The 13,662-nt window shown below is 52.5% G+C and overlaps 7 protein-coding genes across 7 annotated transcripts; 4 read left to right on the top strand and 3 right to left on the bottom strand.

Annotated features, from left to right (window-relative positions):
* Positions 1-162: 162 nt before the first annotated feature.
* On the top strand, positions 163-2,149 carry AA0111_g5465 (putative glutamate--tRNA ligase, cytoplasmic; the record flags this gene model as incomplete). The annotated part of the gene is made up of 2 exons (XM_028651580.1): positions 163-581; positions 637-2,149. 2 exons carry the CDS (start codon positions 163-165, stop codon positions 2,147-2,149), a joined length of 1,932 nt encoding a protein of 643 aa, XP_028506840.1.
* Positions 2,150-2,567: 418 nt separating this feature from the next.
* AA0111_g5464 (hypothetical protein) lies at positions 2,568-3,437 on the top strand (the record flags this gene model as incomplete). The annotated part of the gene is made up of 3 exons (XM_028651579.1): positions 2,568-2,649; positions 2,697-2,753; positions 2,854-3,437. The coding sequence occupies 3 exons, from the start codon at positions 2,568-2,570 to the stop codon at positions 3,435-3,437; spliced, it is 723 nt and encodes a 240-aa protein (XP_028506841.1).
* A 576-nt stretch (positions 3,438-4,013) lies between these two features.
* On the bottom strand, positions 4,014-4,756 carry AA0111_g5463 (hypothetical protein; the record flags this gene model as incomplete). Its single annotated transcript, XM_028651578.1, has 2 exons — positions 4,014-4,486; positions 4,537-4,756. The coding sequence occupies 2 exons, from the start codon at positions 4,754-4,756 to the stop codon at positions 4,014-4,016; spliced, it is 693 nt and encodes a 230-aa protein (XP_028506835.1).
* Positions 4,757-5,407: 651 nt separating this feature from the next.
* Positions 5,408-9,124, bottom strand: AA0111_g5462 (putative inositol polyphosphate 5-phosphatase; the record flags this gene model as incomplete). The annotated part of the gene is made up of 4 exons (XM_028651577.1): positions 5,408-5,477; positions 5,533-6,682; positions 6,731-9,032; positions 9,083-9,124. 4 exons carry the CDS (start codon positions 9,122-9,124, stop codon positions 5,408-5,410), a joined length of 3,564 nt encoding a protein of 1,187 aa, XP_028506836.1.
* A 643-nt stretch (positions 9,125-9,767) lies between these two features.
* Positions 9,768-10,356, top strand: AA0111_g5461 (hypothetical protein; the record flags this gene model as incomplete). Its single annotated transcript, XM_028651576.1, has 5 exons — positions 9,768-9,772; positions 9,844-9,887; positions 9,938-10,073; positions 10,123-10,224; positions 10,275-10,356. The coding sequence occupies 5 exons, from the start codon at positions 9,768-9,770 to the stop codon at positions 10,354-10,356; spliced, it is 369 nt and encodes a 122-aa protein (XP_028506837.1).
* Positions 10,357-10,601: 245 nt separating this feature from the next.
* AA0111_g5460 (Proteasome subunit alpha type-4) lies at positions 10,602-11,569 on the bottom strand (the record flags this gene model as incomplete). Its single annotated transcript, XM_028651575.1, has 4 exons — positions 10,602-10,944; positions 10,992-11,379; positions 11,431-11,490; positions 11,539-11,569. The coding sequence occupies 4 exons, from the start codon at positions 11,567-11,569 to the stop codon at positions 10,602-10,604; spliced, it is 822 nt and encodes a 273-aa protein (XP_028506838.1).
* A 271-nt stretch (positions 11,570-11,840) lies between these two features.
* Positions 11,841-13,660, top strand: AA0111_g5459 (putative D-lactate dehydrogenase; the record flags this gene model as incomplete). Its single annotated transcript, XM_028651573.1, has 4 exons — positions 11,841-12,049; positions 12,099-13,032; positions 13,081-13,575; positions 13,628-13,660. The coding sequence occupies 4 exons, from the start codon at positions 11,841-11,843 to the stop codon at positions 13,658-13,660; spliced, it is 1,671 nt and encodes a 556-aa protein (XP_028506982.1).
* Positions 13,661-13,662: the final 2 nt, after the last annotated feature.

Raw genomic sequence — 13,662 nt, 5'->3', positions numbered from 1 at the left:
AGGAAACAGCCCTGCAGTGACTCGTACCTGCCAAGCTCCGTGTTGCCCCGCGTCATCAGTCCACCCCACTTCAACTTTTTCCCATTACGAACGATTGCCTAACGACTGGATACAATCCAGATTCAACAAAACTTCATAGAACACAAAACAACTGTCGCCAGCATGGACGCGCAAATCGCCGAATGGCAAAAGCGCTCCGAGGACCTCAAGCCCCTCAACCTCAAGCAAATCGAACCCCACCTATTGGAACTTGATGCACACCTCACTCTCCGCTCCCACATCGTCGGCTACACAATCTCCGACGCCGATACGATAGTATGGAAGACCATCCGCGAGAACCGCGTTGCGCACGCATTCATCAAGCAGGACTTGATGAAGAACCTGTGCCGCTGGTTTAGGTACATCGAGGAGGCATACCCCCAGAGCGTGGTCATTGTCGGAGGACAAGGCAAGAAGGAGGAGGGTGCCAAGGGCAAGGGCAAGAAGGAGGGAGGCAAGAACGATGATGCGAACTATGACATTGGCCTGCAGGATGTAGGCGATGGCACTGGCATCGTTACTAGGTTCCCGCCTGAGCCTTCGTGAGTTGTTCTCTTCTTCGGTGGGTGCGACTACCTTCCGCTAACCGTATCCCAGAGGTTACCTTCATATCGGTCACGCCAAAGCAGCGCTGCTCAACGATTACTTCGCGCACGAGAAGTACAAGGGCAAGCTCCTGCTGCGATTTGACGACACCAACCCTACCAAGGAGAAGCAAGAGTTCCAGGATGCCATCGTCGAGGACTGCGCGCTTCTCGGTATCAAGCCAGACCAGGTCTCCTACACCAGTGATTGGTTCGACCAGCTCTACGAGAGCTGTGTGCAGGCCATCAAGGATGGATTGGCCTACGCAGACGACACAGTGCAGGAGAAGATGCGTGAGGAGCGTATGAACGGCATCGCGAGTGCTCGCAGGGACTCAAGCGTCGAAGACAACCTTGCGCACTTCGAGGAGATGAAGAAGGGCAACGAGGAGGGCTTGAAGTGGTGCATTCGCGCGAAGATGTCCGTCGATGACCCCAACAAGGCCATGCGTGACCCTGTCATCTACCGCTGCAACCCCCAGGCGCATCACCGCACTGGCGAGAAGTGGAAGATCTACCCTACCTACGACTTCTGCTGCCCCATCGTCGACTCGCTCGAGGGCGTTACCCACGCGCTACGCACAACCGAGTACAACGACCGTGACGCACAGTACCAATGGTTCATCAAGAACCTCAAGCTCCGCAAGGTCCACAACTGGGGTTTCGCGCGCCTGAACTTTGTCCGTACTGTATTGTCCAAGCGCAAGCTCACTAAGATCGTCGATGCTGGTATTGTATCGGGCTGGGACGACCCGCGCATGCCTACCGTCCGCGGTGTCCGTCGCCACGGTGCCGTCATCCCCGCTCTCCGTGAGTTCATCCTCAAGCAAGGCCCTTCCAAGAACATTGTCAACCAGGACTGGTTCGCCTTCTGGGCCACGAACAAGAAGCACATTGAGCCAACTGCGGCTCGTTACACCGCTATCGATGACTCTGGCCGCGTTCCCGTCACCATCATCGGCGCGCGTGAGGGCGTCATCTCCGAGGACAAACCGAAACACGCCAAGTACGATCTCGGCAACAAGAAGATCGTCTTCAGCAAGTCTGTCATCATGGAGCAAGCAGACGCACAATCGTTCGCTCAAGACGAGGAGATCACCCTCATGAACTGGGGTAACGCCATCGTGCGCAAGATCAGCCACTCGATCAACCCCCTCGAGATGGCCAAGCACGGCCTCAAGACCGTCACCGGCCTTGAGCTTGAGCTACATCTCCAAGGAGACGTCAAGAAGACATCCAAGAAGGTCACTTGGTTGAGCAATGACCAGGAGCTTGTTCCCATTGAGCTTGTTGACTACGACTACCTCATCACTAAGGACAAGCTAGAGCCTGAGGACACGCTCGAGGACTTCCTCAACCCGAAGACTGAGTCTAGGACCAAGGCCATGGCTGACTGCAATGTCGCGGACCTTAAGGTCGACGATATCGTACAGTTTGACCGCAAGGGCTTCTTCCGTATCGATCGCGCTTTTGCGCACGGCGAACCTGTTGTCGCGTTCCAGATCCCTACTGGTAAGAGCAAATAGATATTGTTCTTCGGGATTACCTGCTGTGACTGAATTTCAAAACAACGTAGTACTGATTATGTAGAGAACTATGCTCTATTGGAACCTGAATAAACTGATGCTCCTGATTCGCACTATCTTGGTCCAAGCCATCTTGTTCAAGCATTTTGATTCATCATCTCTTGGTGTCGCGCTATCTTATGTGCTATCACGTTCCCTGTCGATGAGCCCAAAGTGCAAGAGACGCTCCGTCCCTAAACGATGATACTCACATTCACTTTGCTCTGTCACCGCATTTAGTGGTGATCTAGAATGGAGACCTTACCTGCCTACTCACTCATTTTTCTCTTCTTCATCTACGTGTCGATCGTCGCTCCATCGCATTGTCAAATCTTCCATCCAACGTCTACTGTCACGCAAGAACACCGAAGAAGTAACCATGAGGCTCATCGCTTTTGCTATTATTATCACAGCGTGCGGCATGCTCGCGACTGCGGCACCAACCGCTGGTAATGAGAGTAGTGAGTACCGGGGTTCAGGTTGAAGACCTTTTTATTAACCACTGCAGTTGGTGATGCCGGCTTAGCAAACGGCGGTAGCTACAACCATACTCAGCCTGTGCACAGTATGTTTTGCAAATTTCCCTCAAAACGAACTACCAACACAATCAAGTCTTTACACTTGTATCAAACTGGGTATAGTTCCAACGTCTAACCACCCCCCAGTCGACAAGTCGGAGACCATCACCCTCGGCCTCAGCCCCAATGGCATCAACGTCGGGGACAGCAAGACTCTTTACCACGACGTCCAGACTGCGATCGAGCATATCTGCCCACCTACAGGCAAACGCTGCGGCAGCAATCACGCAACATTCAACGTCTACGTCACCTCCCGCGGTCTGAGCATCTACACCAACAGCCATGTTCGCAAGACCATCACCGTCTCAGTCGAAGATTCATGGTACGACGGCCGCTCCGACGTGTACGAAGTCTTGCGTAACACGATTGCTGCCGCCTTTGAACGAGGGACGTACGATCCCGGAAATTGCGTCCCTGCATTGACAGTGTCTATCGGAGGGAAGAAGCAGGTGTTTAGAGACTGCACGACCCTGGATTACGCGGAAGTTATACTTTCTGGCAGTTACAAGATGAAGGTTAGATTTGGGGGACCAAGGAGCCAGTACAAAGACTTGAACTATGACTGCGAGAGAGAAGTCGATGATGCGTTTGTCTTTGTGAGGGATGATGTACAGTGGAAGGGTACAGCTTGGGTGTACTGTATTGGGTGGGATCTGTGGCCCCGTGATTAGGGCTTGGTAGGTAGTTGGGAAAGACAGGTTGAACGGCTCAGAGGTGAACTGAAAAGACGGGAGAATGAAAGCAAAGTCACATGATGTTTCGTACATGATGATAACATCTGGAGCTGATGTGGCTATAATACCATGATTTGGATATAACACCTTGCAAGGTAGGACTTTCTCATGTGTTCTCAACAAGCAACTAACTCGGATGATACCTTGTACCGTTCTCATGGCGAAAAACACGATAACGAAGTGTATAGTTAGCCTTTCATTTCGCCTGCGGGTATGGTGAGCTGCAAGTCATTGACGTACGTGTATATGTACCTATGGAGGTAAGCGTAGTACTCAGTATTGACAGCTGGTATTGGTTTTCAGGCGGATCTTTAGATTCCGATATCCTATCTGTATCTTTTCATGGGCTCGTGACTCTTGTCACGGCCACCTCCCACCCACCCGACGATTTCATGTCATCATACATTATTCGTCATGAGCATACATTGTGCCTGGAAACCAATGGAATCGACAAAACAATGCTAGGCAAGCATGCCTCAATGTAGCTGTTCCATCTGGGGACCAATTCACTGCCTAACCGGAGTTGGAGCCCTTGCCTTCCTTCCTGCCTTGAGTACCCTCCTTGGTGACCTCATCCGGCTCACCCTCTTCCAACTTCTTATTCCTCTCCTCCTCGCGTTTACGCTCATGCTCGCGAACCATATCCGGTGGGCTGTCCTCAATGAGATCAGAATCGCCACTCAGACCGCTCCACTTAGGAAGACCGTCTGGGATATCCATGACACGTTGGCCGTAGAACATATGGCAGCGGGGCTTGAAGTATGCCTTGTCTTCGTCTGTCTTGAGGTGCACGAGGGAGGGGAAAAGAAGGATCATGTTGCGGCCCTCGTCCATGATGGGTGAATGGCAGTAGGAGCAACGAACTTTGCAGGGGAGCTTGTGCTCGATGGACTTGTCGGTTGGGTCATACCATTCTAGATCGTGGTGGCCGTTGGTGAAGTTGATGTCCTCTTTGTGAAAGATGGCTGCCCATTGGAAGGGTGCAGCTGACGGGTGTTAGTTGTAACTCTAAGAGAAATTGGACGAAGAAACATACCATGCTGGGTCTGACAGGTTGTACAATGGCACAGCTTGCTGTCTAGTGGCTCTCTCCGGCTGAGCTGGTACTGAACCTTTCCGCAATGGCAGTTGGCTTCGTACTTGACGTCAAAGTCGTCGTTCTTCTCGTGGACGCGGTAGGGTGGGCGTTGTTTCCACTCCGACTTTCCAGTCGTCTCCTGGCCACGGCTCTGGTCCTTAACTTGCTCTTTGTCCATTCTGAAAGAAGTTGTGGAGAATGTGGGGTGCTGTCGCGTGAGGTGAGAAGCTACAAGTCGTGCACGAGGTACAGCTCTTGAGGTCGTCAATAGTGGTAAGCGACGAATTGCAATTGAAGTTGCGGACATAAGTAGGAATTGAAGAAGAATTGGTAAGGGTGCGTGGGCGGTTTTGCTGTTTGCTTGCCGTCATCATCGATGCTTTATTTGGGGAGGCGCGTTGATCTGACGTCACCATGACCACAATTCTGCTACGCGACAACGCGTGCTCTAGATTCCTTATCCCCATTGCGGGCACCGATCGCCAAAGAGAATGCGCCTTTCCGTCAGCGAAAACGCTCAGACATGGAACCCAGATTCGCCTGCCAATGCTATGCTTTTTCTACACAATCCCATTCGTCAATCCTTCTCTAGTGTCCCACTCTCCGCATTTCATCTCGATCGATTCTGCGCCGCTATCTGCCATGAGCCGTAGCCCATGACCCTGACATCGTCGGTAATCGTGCGTCTGCTCGAACTATCGTATTTTGCGATGCATCATGTCTTCCGCATCCACATCCCCGAAAGCTGATGAGGCTGAAGTTTGCGCTAACGACGGGTTGGCTCCGCGTCTAAGGTTTCACAATGTTTTGGGACAAGCCCTGGAATGGCTCAAGCTCCTTTCAGTAGCTTCTGAGCTTCTTTGCTGGATAGGCCGAAGACATTGATCAGGTAGTCGAGTCTGCAAATTTTGTCAATACGACAAGCTTTAGGGTCAATTGTTTCGTTTGACTTACTTGATGTCTCCAGCTATCCGCCGCCGCACTGCCTCGAACTCAACCTCGGCCTTATCTCTGGTGGCATCCTGTCTTTTCGAGTTGATCGTCTTGACGCGGAGCTTGAATGTTCCACTGACAGGACGGTGATCTGAGACCTTGATAGAGTCATGTCGCCGGTAATCTAACTGCTTGATTCTACCTAAGCCGCGGTACAGCAACCGATCGCACCATGCTGGTGAACGCTGCTTCTCGGAGGTATCGTAATTGTCTGTCCCTACATCATACTTGTAAGTGGGAGCAAAGTTGATGGGCGCTTCTGTGAATGCACGCAAGCGGAACCCGGGATTGCGTTTGCGAGACAAAAGCAGTTGATCGCGCTCAAGAAGCTTCGCCAGATTCCCTTGCTGCACAGCGGCGACAACAGTATTGCGAGGCATCGCGTCAATGCGATAGTTGAGATCACCGTTCAAGATACAGATCTCATGGTCCAAAATCATAGATCCATCACCACCACCAACAAAGTAGTTTGCGCACGAAGTTGGGGAGCGGTTCTTTGGTAACGGCGCGTTCTCCATAATTGCGGCGGCATCATTGTTGCGATGCACGGTCTGTGTCTGACCAGCTGCAAGATGGCAGTTGATAAAGCAGAGCGACGAATCGTCTATGAAGAAGCGCACTACGAGCGCACCCTTGTTACCAACTCGACCGCTGAAGCCAAGCTTGATCTCAGCTGCGCATACGTCGCGGATATTTGTCCGTTCAGAAGCCTTTATGAACACACAGGTGAAGAGACCGACAAGGTTGGCGGTATGCAAGAGAACATAATTCTCGTTTGGACTGTGTTCGTCCAGAACACGGACAAGGTGGTCTCGCCACGCTCGATATTGATGAGACATGTGTTCGTGTTCTGACGTCTCCTTGTGTTTCTTTCTCTTGAAGATACTCTTGGCAGTAATCTTCTTGTCTTCCAGATCTACCAACTCCTGGAAGCCAAAGACGAGAATGTCGGGAGAATTGCCAGGCTCGATTATTTCCCGGAAGAAATTGCGATCCTGCTCTGTATTCCGTATGTTTGCGGGTTTGGTTGCGCCGGCGTTCCATGTCATGACTCGTGCTGAGAGCTCTCTGAACTCACAGTATTCAGAATCGCGTTGTTGCATCAAGTTTTCTGTAGAGCATTAGTATGGTACGACGAGGATAAATCAATCTCACTTACCGAGCCAATCCTCCTTCATCATCCCGTCCCAGACACGCAACATGCTGTCCGTTCCCAAAGACGCGACCTGGAATCTATCGAGCTTCCAGATACTGGTACGGTCGGCCAAAATGCCCGCGATTGGTTTATCGTGTGCCTTCCAATCTTTCAACACCTTCCAGGGGGTCGACTTGGTCTCGTACACGTATATCATTCCAGTACTGTAGCCAGCCCAAAGGAAGTCACCAACACCAACCAGGGAGCTGATTTTATACACACTGACATTCACAATTCCAAGACATTCAAAGCTCTTCTTGGAGTAGATTGTGACTTTTCCATCAGCGTGTCCAAAGTACATCTTATCCGGCTGACTGCTGATGATAGCACCAGAAGTGACATCTCCGACATTAAGCTGAGACAAAGGTCCCTGTGTCAACTGCTGGAAGTAGTTGTTGTCTGATGTACGAGCGTAAACTCGTATGTCTTTCGTCGAAGCTACCCACAACTGGGAGCCCGATATTATGGAAAAGGTGCTTCCACGGGGAATGCGGTAAGTGAGCGGCGCCTGCTGCAAAGAAGGACATCCTGACTCGTCTGCTGGCCAAATGTGCAAAACGCCATCCTCGTCGAGAGACCACATTTCCGAGGCATAGCGGAAGATTTTGGTGACCACACTCCTCGCGTGCGCGTTACTCTTAGTGTACACTACACTTTGTGTGGGTATGTCAATTTCATGCATTTCGCCGGTATTCGTCCCTAGCCATAACCGCTTGCCTTCGTCCTCGACGTCCTTGGCTGGCCGAAATGCAATCGATGTGGCTTTGACTGTGTCACCATGGGCGAGACTCATAAGCAGTCGCCCATTCAAAACGTTCCAAACATTGGTCACATATCCGGTCGTACATATGTAATCACCACAAATCGCGAACAGTTTGGTCTCGTAGCCTGTCGGAATGCCAGCTACGCCATCCGGAAACACTGGCGGCCTTCGATTCGCTTGTGACGAGTCTGGGTAGTCTGTTAGAGCAGTCGCCGGTTGTTTTTCTGCGCCTGTATCCTCCTCGTCCGAGTCATAAGTGTACGGCTGTGATAGCTGCGATGCTTGCACGGTTGGCTGGGAAGGCCGTCGCATTTCCCCAGAGTTTCGTGGAGGCGGTGGCTTCGGGGGTTCTAACGCTTTTCCGGGACTAGCGGATATGGCGCCAGTTGTGTTGGTCCGCCGGGGAGGGGGCATGAATTTGTTGTTTGTCTCCTGTACTAACTGACCAGGCCGGGTCTGGTCAAAAGACCGTCGCACTGGCAAGTCAGGGGGTGCTGCTCTCTGCAGTTGCACGCTCTTCCGCAAGTCGAAGTTGTCTTTCTCTCGTCGCACGGGTAACGATGGGCGGTCTTCTGGGAGGTCATTCGGTGATGGTGGAGGCATAGTTTTCTTGAAGGGTTGCTTCCCAGGTATGCGAGAGTCTGTAGATGGTGGATGAGCTGGAAAGTATCCATTGTTACTAGGAGTGAACTTTGGTTTAGAGAACCCTGGAATAACTGGTGGAGAAGGCTCTCCCTTGACGCTATCTCCACTACTGCTGGGTGGCGTACTGAATGGAGACACATCTACAGCATCAGATGTTGCTTCGGGTGCTAGGTTTGTGCGAGCTGCACCGTCAACAGAAATCGGTTTTGGTGGGATCTTGGGCTTTCCGGCTCGATTTACGGGTGGTGGTGCAGGCGGCGCAGAGGATACTGGTCGGTCACCCTTTCGTGGATCGTTGGAGGGGCCATTGCCCGTATGAGACGGGAAGACAGGTTTCGCATCCACACCAGGAGTACCATTGCGACTGGGCATTTTGAAGAATCTTTTCCCCCCAGACGCTGACGAGGGCGAATCCAGTGCTACGTGCGAGATGGGTTTCGAAGGCTGCGGCGAGTGTATGGGGGATGCGGAAGACTTGGGTGGTGATCTTGGTGATTGGACGGTGACTTTTGGAGGTGACCTTGTGGGCGACCTTGTAGGCGACCTGGGCGGAGAGAAAGCCATCATCGATGTCGGTCTTGGTTTTGGATTGCCCCATAGCGACCGTCCGAGGGTGTTCGAGCGCGGTGTCACTGTCCCACTCCCACTGTAGTCGGCCACACTGGGCGAGGGTCTCTCGGTATAGTCTCTATCCCTCGGCATGTCTAGGGATATGCGCCCGTCTGTTCTCCTGTTGTCCTCTGGCATGGGAAGGCGGTCGCCGGCGCCAGGAGAGCGCTGTCTCGGGGTGGCAGGCGCGGGTGATTTGTTTGTGCTGAGGAGGTTCTCGAATTGGGCGCGGAGGGAAGACACTGGCTTCTGTACTGGGAGTCAGCAACTGTTTCGTCGTGCAGACAAGGCGCACTCACAATCGAGGAGCCATCCTGCGTCTCCTCTTGCTGATTCTCCATGATGTGTGTTTGTTTTGTCGTCAGCCGGCACCGGAGGGTATCCTATAGCTGCGCATCGACCAGTAAGGTCTTCTTCCCATTTGGCGCTTCTTGTGATGATGGAAGGGGAGGCTGTCGCTCGTGAGCGGTCATGCAGCCAGCGCTACCAGGGACACGATCCAGAAATAGAGGGAGTGGTAGTGGATACGGTGGCGGTGCGTCGTGGTAGAGGCCCGAGAGTGCCTGTAGGGCTCCCTAGTGGAGACGCGTATACTGTCCTGCTAAGAATGTTCGGCGACAGGGAATACCGGCGACAGCGCGGGGGTGCAAGTGTTTCAGCAGCAGTCGGAATGCACACGCTCTGGCGACGGCTGTGAAATGTTGTCCGATCCGCTCAGGCGACCTCTCCGGCTGACGGGCGATGGATGTTGCTTCTCTGCGTTGGGCGCGGGCGGCTTGAAGCGGTGTTGTCGTGTCTTGTTACTGCCATTCCCCACAGCTAACCAGCACGGAACCCTGCACACCACCGACGGCAAGGCGATCAGGCACCGGCGAATTATAGACGAGCATACAAAACGCCAAACTAGCACCTGGGCAACCTGCAGCCGTCAGTCTGTTGTACGTTCCATAGTAGTCGCATAGTCACACTTGACCGTCGCCCGCCATGTGGTAAGCACACCTTCTTTCTTGCCCGCAAGACTCCCCGCAATCACCTCCGCGGCTGGCTGATGCCCATGCAGCAAACACGTCCTCAATGCCCAAGTCGCCATCCGCTCGCCATGTTGTATGTCGCCCGCGCCTGACATGTGCGCGATGAATACTGAGAACTGTTAGGCAAGAAATGGTTCGACTGCGCAGAATGTCACCAGGAGCAGAGCGACCACCCGCTGATGCAGACATTTGACATGGTCTTCATCTGCAAAAAGTGCAAGAAAGCCTTCCGCAAAGATGCGCGCGAATTCGAGGACGCGTGAGTAGTAGAAGTATATTTGAGCTGGCGCCTGGCTGACCAAGAGTAGCGACGAGTACTGCCCGCACTGCGACAACCACTTCGTTTTAGAGGCAAAGACACCCAAGGCATCATTGCAAGTCGAAGGCGAGGACGCCCGCATAGACTCCCGGTATGTCGCCTTTGAGTTTAGTGCATGACGCACATCTAACCACTCTTCAGAATGCTTAAAGACGACCGTGTACGGGGCGAGGAAATGCGCACGATATTCGATGTCAAGGAGGCGCCGAACAAGCTGGGTTGAAGGACTGCGTGCATAGGGATCCACGATACTATGCGTAACACAAGCTACAGAGCAACAGGGCAGGGGTACCACACCAATGAACATCACGCGACGAGCGGGGGGTTGGGCGTGGGAAGGAGCATCATGGTGCGCTAGATTGCCATTTATGAGCACTAGCTGGTCGTATCTGCATTATACAGGTTCATAAAGTCTACCAGACGTCACTGCTGTTCATGCCTTTTCGCCATCACTCGTTAACCAAGCCCTTACGCGCCACCGGCTCCTGAGCCCTCAGCTGGGGTCTGACGGGTTAGGATAGCGGCCTGGCCTGTACCGGGCTGCCGTCCAGGCCTCCTGTTCGCCGCCTCTTCCTGCTTCTCTGTGTTGATGTTTTCCACGTACTTCTCGATATCCTCGACAGGCAGCATTTCGATGGGCTTCCCAGGCGCCATGATCGCGATCTCGATGTTCTTAGCACCAGTCTGCACTACCTCTAGTAGTGACTTGACTGTCAGTTTAATCGTCTCTTCCCGGTCCATGCCTTCCTTGTGGTTGCGCTCCAGGAACTCGCGGACTGTCTTGCTCGATCGGCCGATAGCATTTGCTTTCCTATATTGTATTAGTACATACAACTTGTTTCCGTCAACGCAACTTACCATGCTGAGTAGATACCAGAGGGCTCAGTCTGGTACAGGCGCGGGGTCTTGTCGTTAGGGTCGAAGCCGACTATCAGCGTGCTGATGCCGAACGGTCGGACACCACCGCTCTGCGTGTATCTCTGCTGCACACCGGCAACATACTTGGTGATGTACTCTATCGATACGGGGTCTTCGACTGTCAAGCGATGTGATTGTGCTTCCAGGCGGGCCTTGTCGACAAGGATACGGGCGTCGGCGTTCAGTCCAGCGAAAGCGAGGGCAACGTGGGTGTCGACGAGGCAGATCTTAGAGGGTGTGATACGGGTGTCTTGCAGCTTCATTGCTGATCGCTTCTCGCAGCCGAGTACTACTATGTCCGAGCCCTTGACACCAACGGCGCATGTTCCTGAGGCGAATAAGCATCTCATGTTTACCATTCCTTTCACAGACTACGCACCCCGCTTTACGGCCTCGAGCGCATATTCGACCTGGAAGACGTGACCGTCAGGACTGAAGACTGGCATAATTAGCTAGGCCCGCATCCTCATGGGTTGGTTGTTTGTACCGGAGAGAGCTCGATCGTAGCCGGATGCCATTGTGAGAGATTTTGTGAAGTGGTTCTTGAGTTCTCTATTATATTCCTGGTATACGGCAACGAAATGTGAGAAGAAGTGGTGGGGCAATAGAGTACGACAGTCGTTAAGCTGGTCTCGGAGCTCCAGAGCTGTCCGCGTCGCTGCTCCCGCCTAAACTACGCCAAGCCATGTGGCCTGTGCGCTCCCTGTCAACTTATGTCATCATGGTAGATATTCACGATGGCGAATGATTATTTCCGCCGCTGTCGCATTACTCCCTCAGTCAACCATAATGGCACCTTCAGCGCGCCTAGTCTCGTCCTTGCGGCGAACTGCCTTTTCTTCTCGCGTTGCATCGCGCTATCAATATTTGCGACCGACAAGTCAAGTCCGATGGACGGGTAGTACATCAGCGAGTTCGGAGCCTCATCAGCCAGACGAGCATGGCGGAGTCAAGGGCCCAACCGCGTCGGCACAATCCATCAAATTCACTTCAGAGTCGTATGTGTTGAGGTCTGAGCAATTTTCACATTTTGCTGATGCCAAGCAGATACCCGCATCTCCAAAGAGACTCCAAATTTGCCAAGGTCAGCGAGGAGCATGTAAAATATTTCCAGGATCTCTTAGGTTCCGACTCGGCAGTCATAGATGGTGTGACGAAAGATGCATCGGAAGATATTGAGGCGTTCAACAGTGACTGGATGCGCAAGTTCCGCGGCCATACCAAAGTAGTCTTGAAGCCTAAATCTACTGAGGAAGTCAGCAAGATCCTCAAATACTGCAATGACAACATGCTCGCTGTAGTACCTCAGGGTGGTAACACCGGACTTGTCGGTGGCTCTGTGCCCGTATTCGACGAGATTGTGATCAACATGCAGAGGATGAACGAAATCAGGTCTTTCGACGAAGTATCTGGTATCTTAGTCGCTGATGCCGGTGTGATCCTAGAGAATGCCGACAACTTTCTCGCCGAGAAGAACCACATCTTCCCATTAGATCTTGGGGCTAAGGGTTCTTGCTACATCGGTGGCAATGTCGCGACAAACGCTGGTGGACTCCGTCTCCTGCGATATGGTAGCTTCCACGGAAATGTCCTAGGAATCGAGGCGGTCCTGCCAGACGGTACCGTTGTAGATGATCTCTCCACACTCCGGAAGAACAACACTGGCTACGATCTGAAGCAGCTGTTCATCGGTGGAGAAGGCACTATTGGTATTATCACCAAGGTTTCCATCATCTGCCCGAGAAGATCGCCCGCTGTCAATGTTGCATACTTTGGTCTAGAAAGCTACGAGAAGGTCCAGAAAGCCTACATTAAGGCCAAGGGACATTTGTCTGAGATTCTGTCAGCCTTCGAATTGATGGATGGTCGCACACAAAAGCTGGTCACCAGGGTAAAGGGTAAGAAGATGCCGCTGGAAGGCGAGTATCCCTTTTACTGTCTGATCGAGACCAGCGGCTCTAACGCAGACCACGATAACGAGGTAAGTCACCTGTTGCTGTACAAAAAAACCGACGACTAACGTGTGCAGAAATTGCAAGCCTTCCTTGAACACGTTATGGAAACAGAGGTTGTATCAGATGGTGTTCTTGCCCAAGACCAAACTCAAATTCAAGAGCTCTGGTCATGGCGTGAAGGCATTACCGAGTGTCTCGGTCACGATGGAGGTGTCTACAAGTATGACTTGTCGATACCCATCGCTGAGCTCTATGATCTTGTCAACGAGACACGCGACCGCTTGACAGAGGCTGGCCTGCTTGGAAATGACGCCTCACACCCTGTAGTTGATGTTGTTGGATACGGTCACATGGGTGACGCGAACCTGCACCTCAACATCCCAGTCAGGAAGTTCGACAAGTCTGTAGAGAAGCAGCTTGAACCCTTCGTATACGAGTGGGTACAAAAGCGAAACGGCAGCATCAGTGCCGAGCACGGCTTGGGAGTAACGAAGAAGCCATACATTGGATACAGTAAGAGTGAAACCATGATCAAGCTGATGAAGCAGATCAAGGATCTTTATGATCCCGTAAGTGGCCCTACCCGCTCGTTCCGTCTCCGCTCCAGGCTAACACAGGTAGAACGGCATCATGAACCCCTACAAGTACATATAGAT

Source organism: Alternaria arborescens (genome assembly GCF_004154835.1).
Source record: "Alternaria arborescens strain FERA 675 chromosome Unknown contig_11, whole genome shotgun sequence".
Lineage (NCBI taxonomy): Eukaryota > Fungi > Ascomycota > Dothideomycetes > Pleosporales > Pleosporaceae > Alternaria > Alternaria arborescens.
Note: the sequence above shows the minus strand (reverse complement) of the source record. Positions and strands in the feature narration are given on the sequence as shown.